At 39.0% G+C, this 14,398-nt stretch overlaps 1 protein-coding gene and 1 pseudogene across 4 annotated transcripts in view; one reads left to right on the plus strand and one right to left on the minus strand.

Annotated features, from left to right (window-relative positions):
* Window positions 1-14,398, plus strand: part of ADAM23 (ADAM metallopeptidase domain 23) — a 153,371-nt gene that overhangs the window by 68,954 nt on the left and 70,019 nt on the right. For all 3 annotated transcript variants that reach the window (XM_081051151.1, XM_081051150.1, XM_081051152.1), the window contains exon 4: window positions 8,379-8,442. In XM_081051151.1, coding sequence (XP_080907277.1) covers window positions 8,379-8,442 — 64 coding nt within the window. The remainder of the gene's footprint in view (window positions 1-8,378; window positions 8,443-14,398) is intronic.
* Window positions 11,748-12,611, minus strand: LOC308498792 (large ribosomal subunit protein eL6-like; annotated as a pseudogene). The gene has a single exon. The product of its transcript is annotated as a large ribosomal subunit protein eL6-like (transcript).

The following is a 14,398-nucleotide window of genomic DNA, read 5'->3' on the forward strand; positions in this document are numbered from 1 at the left end:
TCCCCTAAAGATTTCGTGAATAATTTTTTGATGCCATGAAATGTACTCATAAGGTGGATGATACGTTTGAAGATCATTTTTCTAAATGGTAATTTTAAAAATTGGTGCATTGTATGACAATCATTGTGTACTTTCTTGAAGAAATCATTAAAAAGTTGTTTTTCTTCCTCCTCTTCTGTTTTGCTATGTTGTGCTCTTTTCTGCCACATTGGTTTGCTGTTACTGCAGTACATTTCTCATTGCTACATTGGAATAATTTCTTAAACATATCTAATATTTAGGAAGGACCATGGTTATTTTCTTTAAACACCTGTGTGTTATATGTATGAAGGATACGTGATTGCTCAGTGTTGTTTTCTGCCTCATGTAGAGATATCTAGGGTGACAACTTCAAATACCTTTTCCTTTGTGGGACTGTGCAGACTTATCTTCAGTCTGTCTTATAGGACAGAGGACTCAGGACTCAGTTCAGCCAGCAGATATGAACACTCAGAGTGTGGCAACACGAGGGATGAAAGGTTTAGACACATAGGTAGGATACAAGGAGAAGAAAACACATCAAAGACAATTGTGGTGGTTCTATAAAAATCTTACGCTTTATTAAAACACCATAAAATTGCAGAGTTCATACCAGCATTTGCATACCAAGTTTTAGGACAAATATCTCTAATTTGCAGTAAAAATAATTAGAGAAATTGAAACATGTAAGTAAAAACTAAGTAATCTTTAATTGTTGGTAATCCTTACTTTGACGCTTATTTGCTTAATTTTTTTTCTCTCATTCAGTATTCAGCCATTAATTGAATGAGTGAAGGAAAGTTAAAGCTACAGGTTTTCATATGTGGAAAACCTTTTCTTAGTATCTTTGCTGGTCTCTTGCCATTCTCGCCTGCTGCTAACGTTAATTACTTTGCAGATGGCTCTAATTGGCCCAGTAAAATAATCTTATCTGTGTTCAGCCTTTTCCAGGCTCTAAAATCTGCAGTTTCTGAGGACTCAAATGTAGTTCTTGCTCTCAGCTCTTATAAAGAGGAGAGCCATGTTCGACCTTCCCAGTTCTGAGTTCCTGATCACTCTGAGTGCCCTTTGTTTTCAAAGTTCCAGCTCCTTGCTTCAACCTGTGTACTGTCTGGTCCCAGATCTGCCTTTGGAGCACCATCCTCCTAGGACTGATGCCCTGGCCAAAATGTCCCAGCTGTTCCCTGAATATGCCTGTCAGTCTTCTCCTGTCTCATGTGTTTGCACACCCTGGTCTTTCCTGCCTATATTTCTTCCATATTTTGTCATGAACCTGCCCTGTTCCTGCTTTCTTTTTGAAAAGCTCCTTGATTATCTTAGTGGAAACTAATTTCCCCTGTGGAGCAGCTTGATACTTCGTTATTTATGATATTAGGGTGCACGGTGCCTTGTCTTATTTTAGCTATGAGATTACAATCACCCTGAGGGTAGGGACTATGTTTTATTTCTCTTCCTGTCCTCACCCCACCCTCCAGGTGTTCAAGGAATGGTGGTGGCACTAAATTGAGGGGAGCCAGAAAAATGAAAGAAGTGGGGGGTTCTTGTCCTAGGATGTGGAAAGAACTGGACTTGGAGGAGAGTCTTTTCTTTTGGACAAAGTTACCAGAAGGCAAGGTTGATAGTAATGGATCTGTATCCATTCCCTACAATTTCACTAGGTGTGATGCCTGGTTTAGTAATTGTATAAATAAATATTGGGCAGAACAGAAGAGAACCTGGATTAATAATACGTAACAAACTATAATATTATTATCTTTGAGAATTGTGCATCAGAGCATTTCAGTTATGCGTAACTGTTCAAAAGTTATGCCATCTTTATTTGGGTACAGTTTTGTTTGCATTTTAAAATTTTTTGTTTCATGACATATGTGGGTAAAAACCACCTATGTGAGAGTAACTACAATTCTATCACAGAGGAATTTCAAAATTACTGGTAGACTTGCAGATACTGGCAGCCACAGTAGGAATGTGTTAGCCACTTTGTACGGTCTGGGTTAAATGTTGGAGAGGAGAAAAAGTAAACAGCTTTCTTTTTTATTTACTTAAAGATGTTTCTATTGACGCCACCTTCTCCGACGGGAACTCTTAATTGGCTATTCTTATCCACTAATCAAGCCAGCTAGAGTGGGGCGCCCTCAGCTTTTCCATCGCCTCAAGTCCATCTTTATTTCCCTCCAAACTTCTCCTTTCTCGACTTCCCTATTTATTAACTTGCAGCCCTGCCTATGTTTCCTGTTCTTGTTATTCTAGAGTGTTCTTAACTGTATTACAGCGCATGGGGCCATCATCTATGATACGTAGGAGTGCCTACACATTGAAATTTCTGCTGCAACCTCTTATGTGGTTTAGGAACTCATTAAATTTTCACTGTGACCCTCAAGGAAGCTTACACCCCTGCTTGTGCTAGGAGTATTCTCCACCTGCAGCTCTGTTCCTATGAAATATGCCCACATTCCCCAGCCCTTGCCTGGCATGCCATCATTGTTTGACTTAACACAAAGCCTCAATTCAACTGTAATTACTTTCACCCACCTATCATTTCTGCACTCTCAAATCCCAACCTCTCCATGTCTCCAATATTTTAACACAGCTTCGAATTCTTACTGTATTGTTTACACCCAAAGGAGTATATATTTTCTAGTTGAAACAACTTTTGGTATAAAATTTTTCTTTAGGTGGTATAAGTCGAACTTTTTCTTAAAACTTGAGAAAAGTGGTGGTTGAAAAATCATTTTACTTTTAAAGTCTGTTGTTTTCAAAAAGGAAAACAATGTGACAAAAGGATTATCATAATGTACTGAATTTAAATTTTGTGTCTCTTCAGTATAGCTTGTAGTAAGTATTTAATAAATTAAAAATACTTATGTGTATAAAAGGAAAAAAGAGAAGCTTGTAGTGTAAGGGGAGAATGGGCATGGTGCTTCAGCTTACAAGGCTATTATGCTAGAAGTCCCACGAAGTTGAGAATATCCACAGTGATCAGCCTTTGTTGTCATTAAATAGACAAAGGTGAGACCTGGTGGGGAGAGTGGCAGGATATTTCCTATGTGAATCTGTTAAGGCCATTTGGGATGACCAGTGTTCCCAATATTGAGAAGTTAAATGCTGTCAAACAGAAGATCACCAGATGAGTGAATTTATGTTATGAAAATGGACCTTAGTGGCACTCCTTTTCTTCTAGACATGATTTTTCATTCTTCACATAATGTTGACTTCTGTTCCAGTTCCACTTTAAGCACAGATGGAAACTAACTTATGGGTTTTACTACTGAGAATTGAATTGCGATATTTGCGCTACTGTTTACTTAGGAACAAAGACATTGTGACGAGGAGCATGGCGTGACTTATCAGGTCAAGACCTGATAAGTCCAGGGTATTATAGTGAACATGGATTCACAGCTTCCCAGCTTCCACATCATGGACCACTGTCTTCTCTCCAAATACCTACATCCTGATGTTATGCACTGAGAGAGGGAATCTATGGTGCTTACTCAAGGTTGTTGTAATCACAGAACCCAAAAGCAACTGGAGAAGGAGACACACAGACTGCTTGCTTAGTAGCAGCTTGGCTTTGGGGTATTTTTTACCTTATAGACAAGCCTGACTTTCTGTGTAGAACTTGATGTGTGTACCTTAAATTGGACCTTTAGGTAGGGTAACTATATGTCCCAGTTTCCCCAGGACAGTCCTTCCTGATTAATGTGTGTTGTCCTGGCATAATTATTAATATGCCTCCTTTCATTTCCAGAAATGGCCTGATTCGGATGATAAATTATATGGCCACCCAGTTTTTAAGCCCTGGTGTGTGCTACTCTTCCAGACTTTTCCCTAGTTCTGCTGGTGAAGGAATGCCCTGTTGGCTTATAGGTCCCTTTAGAAGGGCTTGTTCAGCTCCTAGCTACCCACTCAACGTCCTAATCAGATATAGACTGAAGGATCAACAGATTAATTTCAGTGAATGTAGATTTCAGAACTCGAAGGGACTTCTAGAGACTAGTAGTCTGACTATTTTTTACAAGGAAGTAAATGATTTTTAACTCATGTAGAACAGATGGTTTCCTTGTAGTTCAGTGTATGTCTTTCCTCATAGTTTTCCTTATAGCCCAAGGCCCTGTTATCTATGCTGTCACATTGTGAACAATTTAGTTTGCTTGATTAGCATACTTCCAGCCTTTCATGACAAGGTTACCTCAAAAAAAAAAAAAAAAAAAAAAAAAGAATATGGTTCTTTCTTGAAAGTGTGGGAATCAAGTTATTTTTCCAAAAACAAGAAGTCATTCACCCTTCCTGGTTAGTAAGTTTTCTAGGCACTAGGGATTCTTCGTAAGTAATCTGAGATTAAACACTATGAAATTTTATATCTTACATCTTACTCACATTATGTCCTAATACAAGTTGAGTGGCTCTTCTAGAAGGTGCTTCACCAAATAATGATGTAGGAACCTAGACTGCATTAATGTCGTAGCGATGCCATTTGGGTCATGTGGCTTCCAGGGTTGATGTGGAAGAAAGAGCTTGAGTAATCATGCATGCATGTTAATGGTCACACTAGAGAAATAGACATCCCCCCTCCACTCCCCACTCCCGCCCAGATCTCATGAGCCATAATTCAGTTTTTTGGTGCCAACTTCTGGGGAAGGTGTGAAATGTAGTCTTACTGTGCCAGGAAGGGGAAAGTGTAATGGGATTTGGTGGATACGCAGTGGTTATATCTGCCCCAGTTTCCTGCCTTGATCTCATTCTTGGCTCATTTGCCCTGTTTTAACAGTCTTACCATTCTGTGCTCTTAGAATTCAGCATCTTCAAGGTGCTTACCCTTTGTCCTTCATATTTTGTGTACAATCACATTCAGTCTGACTCTACAGTTTATGTTCTTTCACAACATCCAGATTGACCACAAAGGTGTAGAGTATGTGGGTTCAAGAATTTCCTGATTCCATTCTTCCACTTTCTTCTACCTTGTTTGGAACTTCCACCCTACACTTATCTCTTCTAGGTCATTCTTTCACCAGATAACTTTCATGAGAAGCACTGTAGTAGTCATGGTATAGATAGGTTTCCTGTAACTTAAATGATTAGAAAAAAGATGTTTATTTCATAACTTAGCATGTTCAGAAATACCCTTTTATCAGTGACTGCAAGTTATTAGACAACTCCGAACCAAACCCCCGTCGGCTGATCAATAAAGTACAATGACAACGTATGCTTGGGGCCATAACTGCTAAATGGATCAGTAATGGCATGTCAGAACATTTTGTTTCCAACAGGAGATTCTAGTAGGGAAACTACAGAGACCAGAGGTGGAGGAAAGGCCTTGCAGAGCACTTGCAGGCAGAGATCGCCAGACAACTCATCTTCAGGACACAGAAATATAGGTTACCCATTCCCTCTCTGCCGGGCGGCAGCTGGAGACGCACCACTACTAATGAACTATTCTGTTCTTCCTTTCCAGTGTTACTATCCATCACTGAAAGGTCTCTTATTTCAAAATTACTTCAAGACTTTTATAACTCGTTAGATTACATTTCAGTTGGCATTAATTCACTTTCAGGGAGATTATAAATAATAGTTTAGGATGAGATGGCTAATCTCCTACATTTGTGCTCCTTTGTTTATTTTCTGTTTCAGAAAATTGCATTCTTTATCCCAGCTTTCTAGCACATGGTGTGGGCCTGGCATCTAGTGTTTCCCCGAAAATAAGACCTAGCCGGACAATCAGCTCTAATGCATCTTTTGGAGCAAAAATTAATATAAGACCCGGTCTTATTTTATTATAAGACTGGGTCGTATATAATACATAATGTATGATATAATATAAAATATAATATAACGTAATATAATATAATACCAGGTCTTATATTAATTTTTGCTTCAAAAGACGCATTAGAGCTGATTGTCCGGCTAGGTCTTATTTTCGGGGAAACACGGTAGTACATATTGGTAGATGTTCGCTCACTCAGCAAATGTGGATTAGATTTACTATGCACGAGGCATGATGCCAGGTGCTAGAGACACTGTAATAAGTGAAGGAAACAGTTTTAAGGGAGGGATGGCTGTGGTCAGGAGGAAAGAATGAGCAAATGGAAATATTGTTTATAGGAGGTGGGAGAGTGGATGGTGTGGCGACGGGGAGCATATAGTGTTATTTTATGTCATCTCAGTGTTTGTCACAGGCTTCTAGAAAAGTAGCTATTTTTCTTCTTTAAGATTCTCAAATGTAGGAGACATTAGAAATAGGTATGTCCATGGGGGAGAGGGAAGAAGCCCTTTACAAGAGGAGAAATAGGATAATTAAAGTGACCTTTATCAGATTTGGCAATAATGGTTAGAGTACTATCTAACCATTATTGTAATTACAAGCAAAAGTAGTAGTTTAAAAAAAAAAAGTAGACTTTTACTTTCAGCTCTTAAACATGCACCAGTTATTATGTGGTTGAGAAATTTGAGAATAATGAATTATCTGTAGAGAGAGGTAATTAGAATGCAGTTAGTGAAACTTCTCTGGCTCTTGGTGTTGCGGACACATTTTTCAGAGAAATGTTACTATTAACAGCCCTGTTTATGAATATTCACAGTGCTGGCAACTGACTTAATTAACTAGAAATGAAAGAAGTTTCTGCACCCTGTCAGGTATGCCCAAATATATAGAGTTGAGAATTGTCATTACTTTGACTCTCTCTGTCTCCCTCTCTCTCTGTCTCTGTCTCTCTCTATATATACATATACATATGTATATATATGTTTAAAGAGAATGAGTAGATTTATCATAATTTAGTTTCAAATATAGAATCATCAATAGATCACATTTGATTAGTAATTTCAGTAGAAAAACCTGGCCAAGGTACAAGCACCTGCTTTACTTCTGTATTGTACAGCTTGTCCTTCAGCTCGTATAGGAAACCCTGCTGGACGCACACATGTGGTTCCCACATACTCTGCTGACTGGCGCTAAGGCTGCTGCAGCCCTCCTCATTTGGTCATTTTAGAACTGCATCAGGTGCAGCTATCAAAATGATGCAAAATCATTGCATCCTCCCATACTTCTGTTAGAGAACTAGTGTCAAGATTTCCTAATAAGAAAACCTATTAGGCAGAATTATAGAAAATAGGGCATCAGAACAGGAAGGGGACCTGAGAAATCTTCTGCTTCCTTTTGCCGAAGAGGAAATGGATGCCTAAATGTAGGGCACACATCTGGCTCATAGTAGAACCTACTGTTGTCCTTTAGTTACCATTAAGATGATATGAGCTAATCCTCTCCAGTTTTTAGAATAGTGCCTGGGACATAGTAAGTGTTCAGTAAATGCAAGTTAGCAGATGTTTTCATTATTTCTAGTGGCAGAACCCAATCAGGAACTCCAGTGCTCTAACAGTCCAGAGATTCATATTTTGTATTTCCCACATTGTGTAGGGAGAAGCGTGTTTGAAGATGTTGAGTTAAAATAGATATTGAGAGAGCCTCAATGCCCATGACTGAACATATGCTCAGTGCGGAGTTCTGGGCTAAGCATTGCACATGTGTGTTTTCATTTAATCCTCACAATGTCCTGTGAGCTTCATACTTTTTCTTGTCTCCATTTGACTCATGTAGAGGCTGAGTTGGGTAACTTGTCCATGGTCACACCACTATAAGGGGCTGGGCTAGGCTTTAATCCTACTGTGACTTCGAAATCTATATTCTTAACTTTATTCTAGGAGTTGGCAAACTATGGCCCTTGGCCAAATCCAGCCGTACCTATTTTTGTACAGTTCTCATGCTGAGAATGTTTTTTACATTTTTAAATAGTTTTAAAAAATTAAAGAAGAATAATATTTCATATTGGGCGAAAGTTGCATGAAATTAAAATTTCAAAGGCCATAAATGAAATTTTATTGGAACACAGCCATGCTCATTTGTTTACAGTTCTGTAATGTAGTAGCGAAGCTGAGTTGTGACAGAGACCAGGTGACCTGAAAAGCCTAAAATATTTATATAACTGGCCTTTATTCTGTACTCTTTCTCAGTGATTATGTTTTATGAGTCCCCAATTATTTAGAGCATTATAGTGGGATTTTAGAGGGCCCGTTTCCTCCTGTTACCTGCCTTTTTTATTTGTTCCATATTAATTAACATAGCAATCAAATGATGAACAGTGTGTAGAAAAGGAGTTCACCCTTAAATTATATCTTATGTTTTTCAACAGATCAAGGAATGATTTGTTATTGGATAACATTTGATGATAACCTCTTTTGTGCTTACTGTGGACTGTTGCTGTTTGTTTGTAGGGTATATGCCCCTCACATCCATTTATTGAGCTGATTATTTTTAAACCTCCAAATGTGTCAGATGCAGAAGTCACCCTGTTTTCTTTTCTTTGTAGTGGTTTGCTGTCTTCTGATTACGTGGAGATTCACTACAAAAATGGGAAACCACAGTACTCTAAGGTACGGTTCACAGTGTATGGAAATCCTGCGGTATAAATACACTTAATCATAGAACTGTTCAGTGTACACTGCATTGTTTTGATGTCTATCTCAATAAACTCATCTGTCCTCTTGTACAAGGGCATGATTTTTAAATTTAAAATATATTTAAGATAAATTTATTAAAACTTACAAATACTTGAGATAACAAAGGTTCTGAATATTTAGGCCAAAGACATTTTTATTGTTTTGGTTATACATACAGTATCTTCTGTAAGTGAATGGTAAAAGAGCTCCATGTGAACGCTTTAAAGTAGTGGATAACCAGGCTGATGGCCATAGAATCTGAATGATGAGCCTGGATGGGCTATTAGAATGAGTATTTCGTCCAAGTGACTTTGGTGCCTGAGAAGGGCAGCGTACAGGTGGGGGAAGGAAGATTTAGGCAGCACTCTCCCTCTTAATCTTCACAATTATTCTGTGAGGTGGATATTATCTATTATTCCTGTTGTGCAAGGAAGAATTGGAGGCAGAAGGAAGGCAAATAAACCTGAACAAATAATTGGGGGGAGGGGGGTTGTCACTGTGTGAGGGATATAAATGATAGATGTCTAACTATTACATTGTTTTGTGTACCTGAAACTAACAAAAAAAATGTTGAAAAAAATGAAGTAAACTAACACCAAAAAAGTAAATAAGTAAAAAATAAAGGTAATGGGGGGCTTGATTTCCTTTAGGTGGAGATTTTGTACTCTTCACAGAGGATCAAAAAGCAGGAAGTGGATTTAGATTCAAATGAGAAAGAGATTATTTGTATGTAAGGAACGCAGTGATTTCCCCCAGATAGGGCACATATCCTTGGAATGGCTACATCCAGGACTCTGATATGTAGGAAGTCCACAGAGTGCCATTGAGCCAAAGCAGGGTCCACAGATCCCATGGGCATGGAAGAGGACACAGAGGGAAACAAAACAAAGTAGGGAAACATTATCAGATTTATTTTTTCTCAATTGCTAACCAGCATTGGCGCAAAAGTGGAGCTTTCATGTGTGGGCTTGCTTGGTTGTACCTCATAGAGAGAATTGGGTTTGTCTGTCCGAAGCCTCGCAACAAGTATTTATAGTTGGTCTTAATTGCAAATACTGCCCAGGGGACCATGGCATTGCTCAAGATTTATAACTGCCCAATTAACAGTGGGCACATTTATAATTTGATGAGTGTTCCAAACCTTTGAATTTTCCGCCCCAGGTTAAGAACTTCCATATTTTATTTTTACTAGTCTGTCAGTTCTTGCCTTAGGGTGCATCTGGGGGGTTGTTGAATCTCCCTAAAAGTTAATGCTGTGGAAAGTGAGCAGAAACGCTAAATCAAGCTGGGGAACGGTGCTTCCTGGCATTTGTACAAACCACAGCTTCTGTCAGCTGTGCCAGTGCCGGGAGCACTGCGGATGCTGAATCATGAGTCTGGAGTGGAGAAGATTGCATGAGAACTTTAAAGACTCAGCAAATGAGCCACCTTTGCAGGCTGCAGTAACCTGATCCAAACTTCTCACTAGGAAGTTTAGTGGTTTGTGTTTTTTTTTTTAGAAGCAGAATCGCTAATTGGTCTCTAAAGGTCATTTGAGGTGCCCAAAGGAGGCCTTATCATTAAAAAGATGTGCCAAATCTCGTTATCAGTTGTAACTAAAATTTTAAACAAAGGGTATTTCAAGTCTGGCAAAAGCAGTATTTATTCATTGCAGTTTGTTCTTGTGTTCATTGCTTTTCTCTTATATTGACCCATTTTCTCTGAACAACAAATAGACCCAAATTTACTTGCTTCATATATGATGAATTAAGGGTTACAGTCTGTTTTTATGCATCTGTATCTGTCTCTTTCTTTTGCTCTCTATATATGTACATCTGCCAAGACCAAGATGTTATGATGTACACTATCTTATAGCAGGGTTTCTTAACCTAACAATGTTATAAACATTGTAGTATATATTAAATAAACTTCTAAACTTTTATTTTTAAAAATACATAATGTTCTCTCCTATTTGTTTGCTGTATTTGTTTAAAAATCCCGTAGGAATACACATTTAGATTGTTTCCTATCTTTCACTATACAGATAATTCTAAGGAAAGACCTTCTAGATACATTTGAACACATCTTTAATAAGTGCTTAATGATTAATTCCGATAATGGGAATTTCTGGGTCAAGAATAGGTACATATTTTCTTAAGGCTTTTGGTACATATTGACAGTTTTTTTTTTCTGAAAGATTGCATAAATTCATGCTCCCACTACCATTACATACACATTTCTGAAAGCACTTTTTTAAAACCTCTCCTTACCTTGCATGTTATTTTAGAAAATCTCTGTATAGAGAACCAGAAAAGGAAATTGACATGTAAGAATAGCTAGGTTAAATAAACGTGTTTTGTGTAACCTTTATTCCAGAGATCTCAAACTATTTGGGCAAAAGTACTTGCACAACTCACACACACACACACACACACACACACACACATTATTATTCATATGACTGGACAGGAATAGAATCACTAATAGCCTATTTATCTTTGCAGTTAAATATCAATATGGACATTGAAAATATCCTGGGAATTAGTTTCAAACAAAATGATGAATCCACACTTTGAAGTAGGTTGTCTAGGTTTTTCCCACTGCACCATCAGTAACCTCCTCCATAGCTCATACTTCTAGCTAAGAAGGGGCTCATCATGTGTTAGGCTTTTACTTTTATTGGCTGAAAGCGAGTTAAAGGGTTTCTTCTCTTATGACGCAAATACAGGAACTGGAACGGTCAACCAGTTAAAGTAGGTAATACAGACTAGGTGCCAGGTAATCAGTAAGCACATAGGGAAGAACTTTTGTTTTGCACCCGACAGAGCAGTAGCTTTTGTTAGGGGTTCTCACACCATCCTTTGCACATAGTATATAGTAAAACAACTTTGTTGATGAACCTATTAAAAAATGTTAACTTTTAATATTTCAGTTCTTACAAAAGAATTAGGCATCAATATGACAGTATAAAAGTACTTTTCAAATGTAACATATTTCTATTAAATCCCTTGTAGGTGATTTAACTTTAGGCATTAATTTTAAGTGCTTACTAGTACTTTGGTTTCTCTTCTGCTTATACAAAGAACTACCTACCACCTGGCCAGCAGTGTGAGACTGAAAAGATGGATACAGTACTCCTGTCCCAAGCCTACTTCCCTCTGCCTTATTACTCTCTATCATTATTGGGTGGGGGAAGTGTCCTTTCCTAGCTTTATTTTTTTTAACAGTTCAGGCATTTAATTAGGTTCTTCTTAATTAATTTAGAACACAAGTTTGTGAGGATAAACCCCATTTGTGAGAGCAAACACAGAGCGGAGGTAGCCCTGGAGCTGAGGAACAGCTTTGATTTTTGGCAGAATTTGCGAGTCCACGGCTTTCTGATCAATTTTGCGCTGCTCTGTAATTTCATATTTCTCTTTCTCTGTGTTGAAGATCTCCCCCTCCCGGTGTCTGGGTTTACGCAGCTTCTTCTTCTTGAAGTACGTATCAGTGAGATGTTAGGGGGGTTTTCACAGCACTGATATCAATTTTGGTGGAGGTGGCGATGACAAATTTCTGGTGTGTTCTACGCAGAGGAACTCGATTGAGGGACAGAGGTCCAGTCACAAGTAGCAAGCCACTGCTCAGCTGCTTTAGGAAAACCACCCTCTTGCCTCTATGGAGCCCAGTGAGGATGATCAGAATGGTCCCGGGAGTGATGCTGGCCCGCAGTTTTCTCACGTGCTGACTGAAGGGTTTCTTGCCATGGCTCAACAGCTTTCGAGGCACATCTTCAGTAGGATAGTATCTAGGCATTTTGCGAAGTTTAACCACTCGGGTGCCACCATTCTTGTCGTCACTAACTGGTTTTGTGACAGTAGCAAGAACCTTCTCCTTTTTCTTTTCAATCCTGGATTTAGCTGCTGAGTACTTCCTCTTGTACATGGCCTTTCGGGAATACATAGCTGATTGGGAATACCTGCCAATTCCTCTGACCAGGACAGGGTTCGGCTGCAGTGCAGCTTCCCCTTCTTAGGCGTTTTGGCCTTAAGGTTAGCCTTCTTAACCTTGCCACCAGCATCAGCCTTCTTGGCTTCAGGTTTCTTCTCCTTAGTGTCTGGCTTCCCAGCTTTTTCCCCTGCCATCTTGCAAGTTGGGAAAACTATTGTTTTAATTAATTTTTTATTAGTTTCAGGTGCACAAAACAAAATAATACTTAGACGTTTATCATTTATATCCCTCACACTGTGGACCCCCCTCCCCCCATCCATTATCTCTCTGACATCGCACCGAGCCATCACATTTCCACTGTCTCCACTCCCAATCCTAGCTCTATTTTCTCACCCTGGCTTCTTCCTGTTCCCTTGCTCACTCCTGCCCAAGGATGGAAGGGCAAACCAACTGTTGGGAAAGAGTTGCTTATGTCTATGTACTCCCTTCCTCCCTTTCTTTTGTGAGATCTATCTCCCTATTGGAAAGGCATGTTCTCTCTTCTTTTCTATGCTCTAAGTTGTACACTGGCAGCCCTGTGTGTTCATCTGTGCGTGTGTATAGTGTGTGTGTGTGTGTGTGTGTGTGTGTGTGTGTGTGTGTGTGGTGGGGAGGGGTTGGTTGTCCCAGTTGTCTATGCCTGGGTTGGTAAGTCTGGCTAACTCCGGCATGCAACATTAGCAGGACTATTGGATTCTCAGCTAATCCTCTCCTCCAGTATATTATCAAAAAGGAAGGTGATATATATTTTTTTAATCTGTTTCAGTCCTGTGTTACCCTTTCATTTGATTTTAAACTTGGATAGGTACCACTTCTCATCCTATAGGATGGCTGTAATGAGAAAGATGGACAATAACAAGTGCTGATGAGGCTGTGGAGAACTGGAACCCTCATGCACTGCGGGTAGGAATATAAAATGGTTGAGTTGCTTCAGAAAATAGTTTGGCAGTTTCTCAAAAACTTAAGCGTAGGGTTACCTTATGGCCCAGCAATTCTACACCTAGGTATATATCCAGGTAAATTGAAAACGTGTGTCTAAGCAAACAATTATACATGGATGTACATAACAGCATTATTTATAATAGCAGAAAATTAGAAACAACCCAAATGTCCATCAGTTGACAAATAAATAAACAAAATGTATATCCCCACAAAGGAATATTATTCAGCCATAAAAAGGAATGCAGTACTGATTTATGCTACACCACAGATCATTCCTGTAGACTATACTAAGGGAAAGAAACCAGTTACAAAGGACCACATATTGTATGATTCCATTTATTTGAAATGTCTAGGCAAATCCAAAGAGACTGAAAGTAGGTTAGTGGTTGCCAGGAACTTGGGGGACGAGGGGTGTAGAAAGGAAGAATGGGGAATGACTGCTAGTGGGTACAGGATTTCCTTTTTGAGGTGATGAAAATATTCTGGAATTAGAGAGTAGTGATGGTTACACAATTCTGCGAATGTACTATACAACCACTGCCTTGTACTCTTTAAAAAAGTGAATTTTATAGTTTGTCAATTATATCTCAAAGGAAAAAACCCTTAGGTGGGGGATGGGGGTTTATTTACCCATCGTCTCAACAAACACAAATCCTCTGCTCGTTTAAAATTGGTCTTGTCACTTAGGCTCATGGAGAAGCCATTCTTATTCATTAATTAAATAGTACTGATTTCACTTACTGTGATCTAGTCATTGTTCTAGATGCTGGATATACATCAGTGGATCAAATAGATAAAATTCCCTGCCTTGTGTTTTTCTTTATCACTGTAATCACATTGCCCTCCTACAGTGTTGTTGTGCTTTCCTTATCAAATCACCATGGCTCAGCCTTCGCTTTCTTCTTCCATGAAGACTTCCTGGCAGGGATTATTGTCGGGGGGAATGGGCCTCGGTGGGCATGGCTTCTGGCTGGGAAGGTAAGAAAAATCCCCAGGAAAT

Source organism: Rhinolophus hipposideros (genome assembly GCF_964194185.1).
Source record: "Rhinolophus hipposideros genome assembly, chromosome: 6".
NCBI classification, from domain to species: Eukaryota; Metazoa; Chordata; class Mammalia; order Chiroptera; family Rhinolophidae; genus Rhinolophus; species Rhinolophus hipposideros.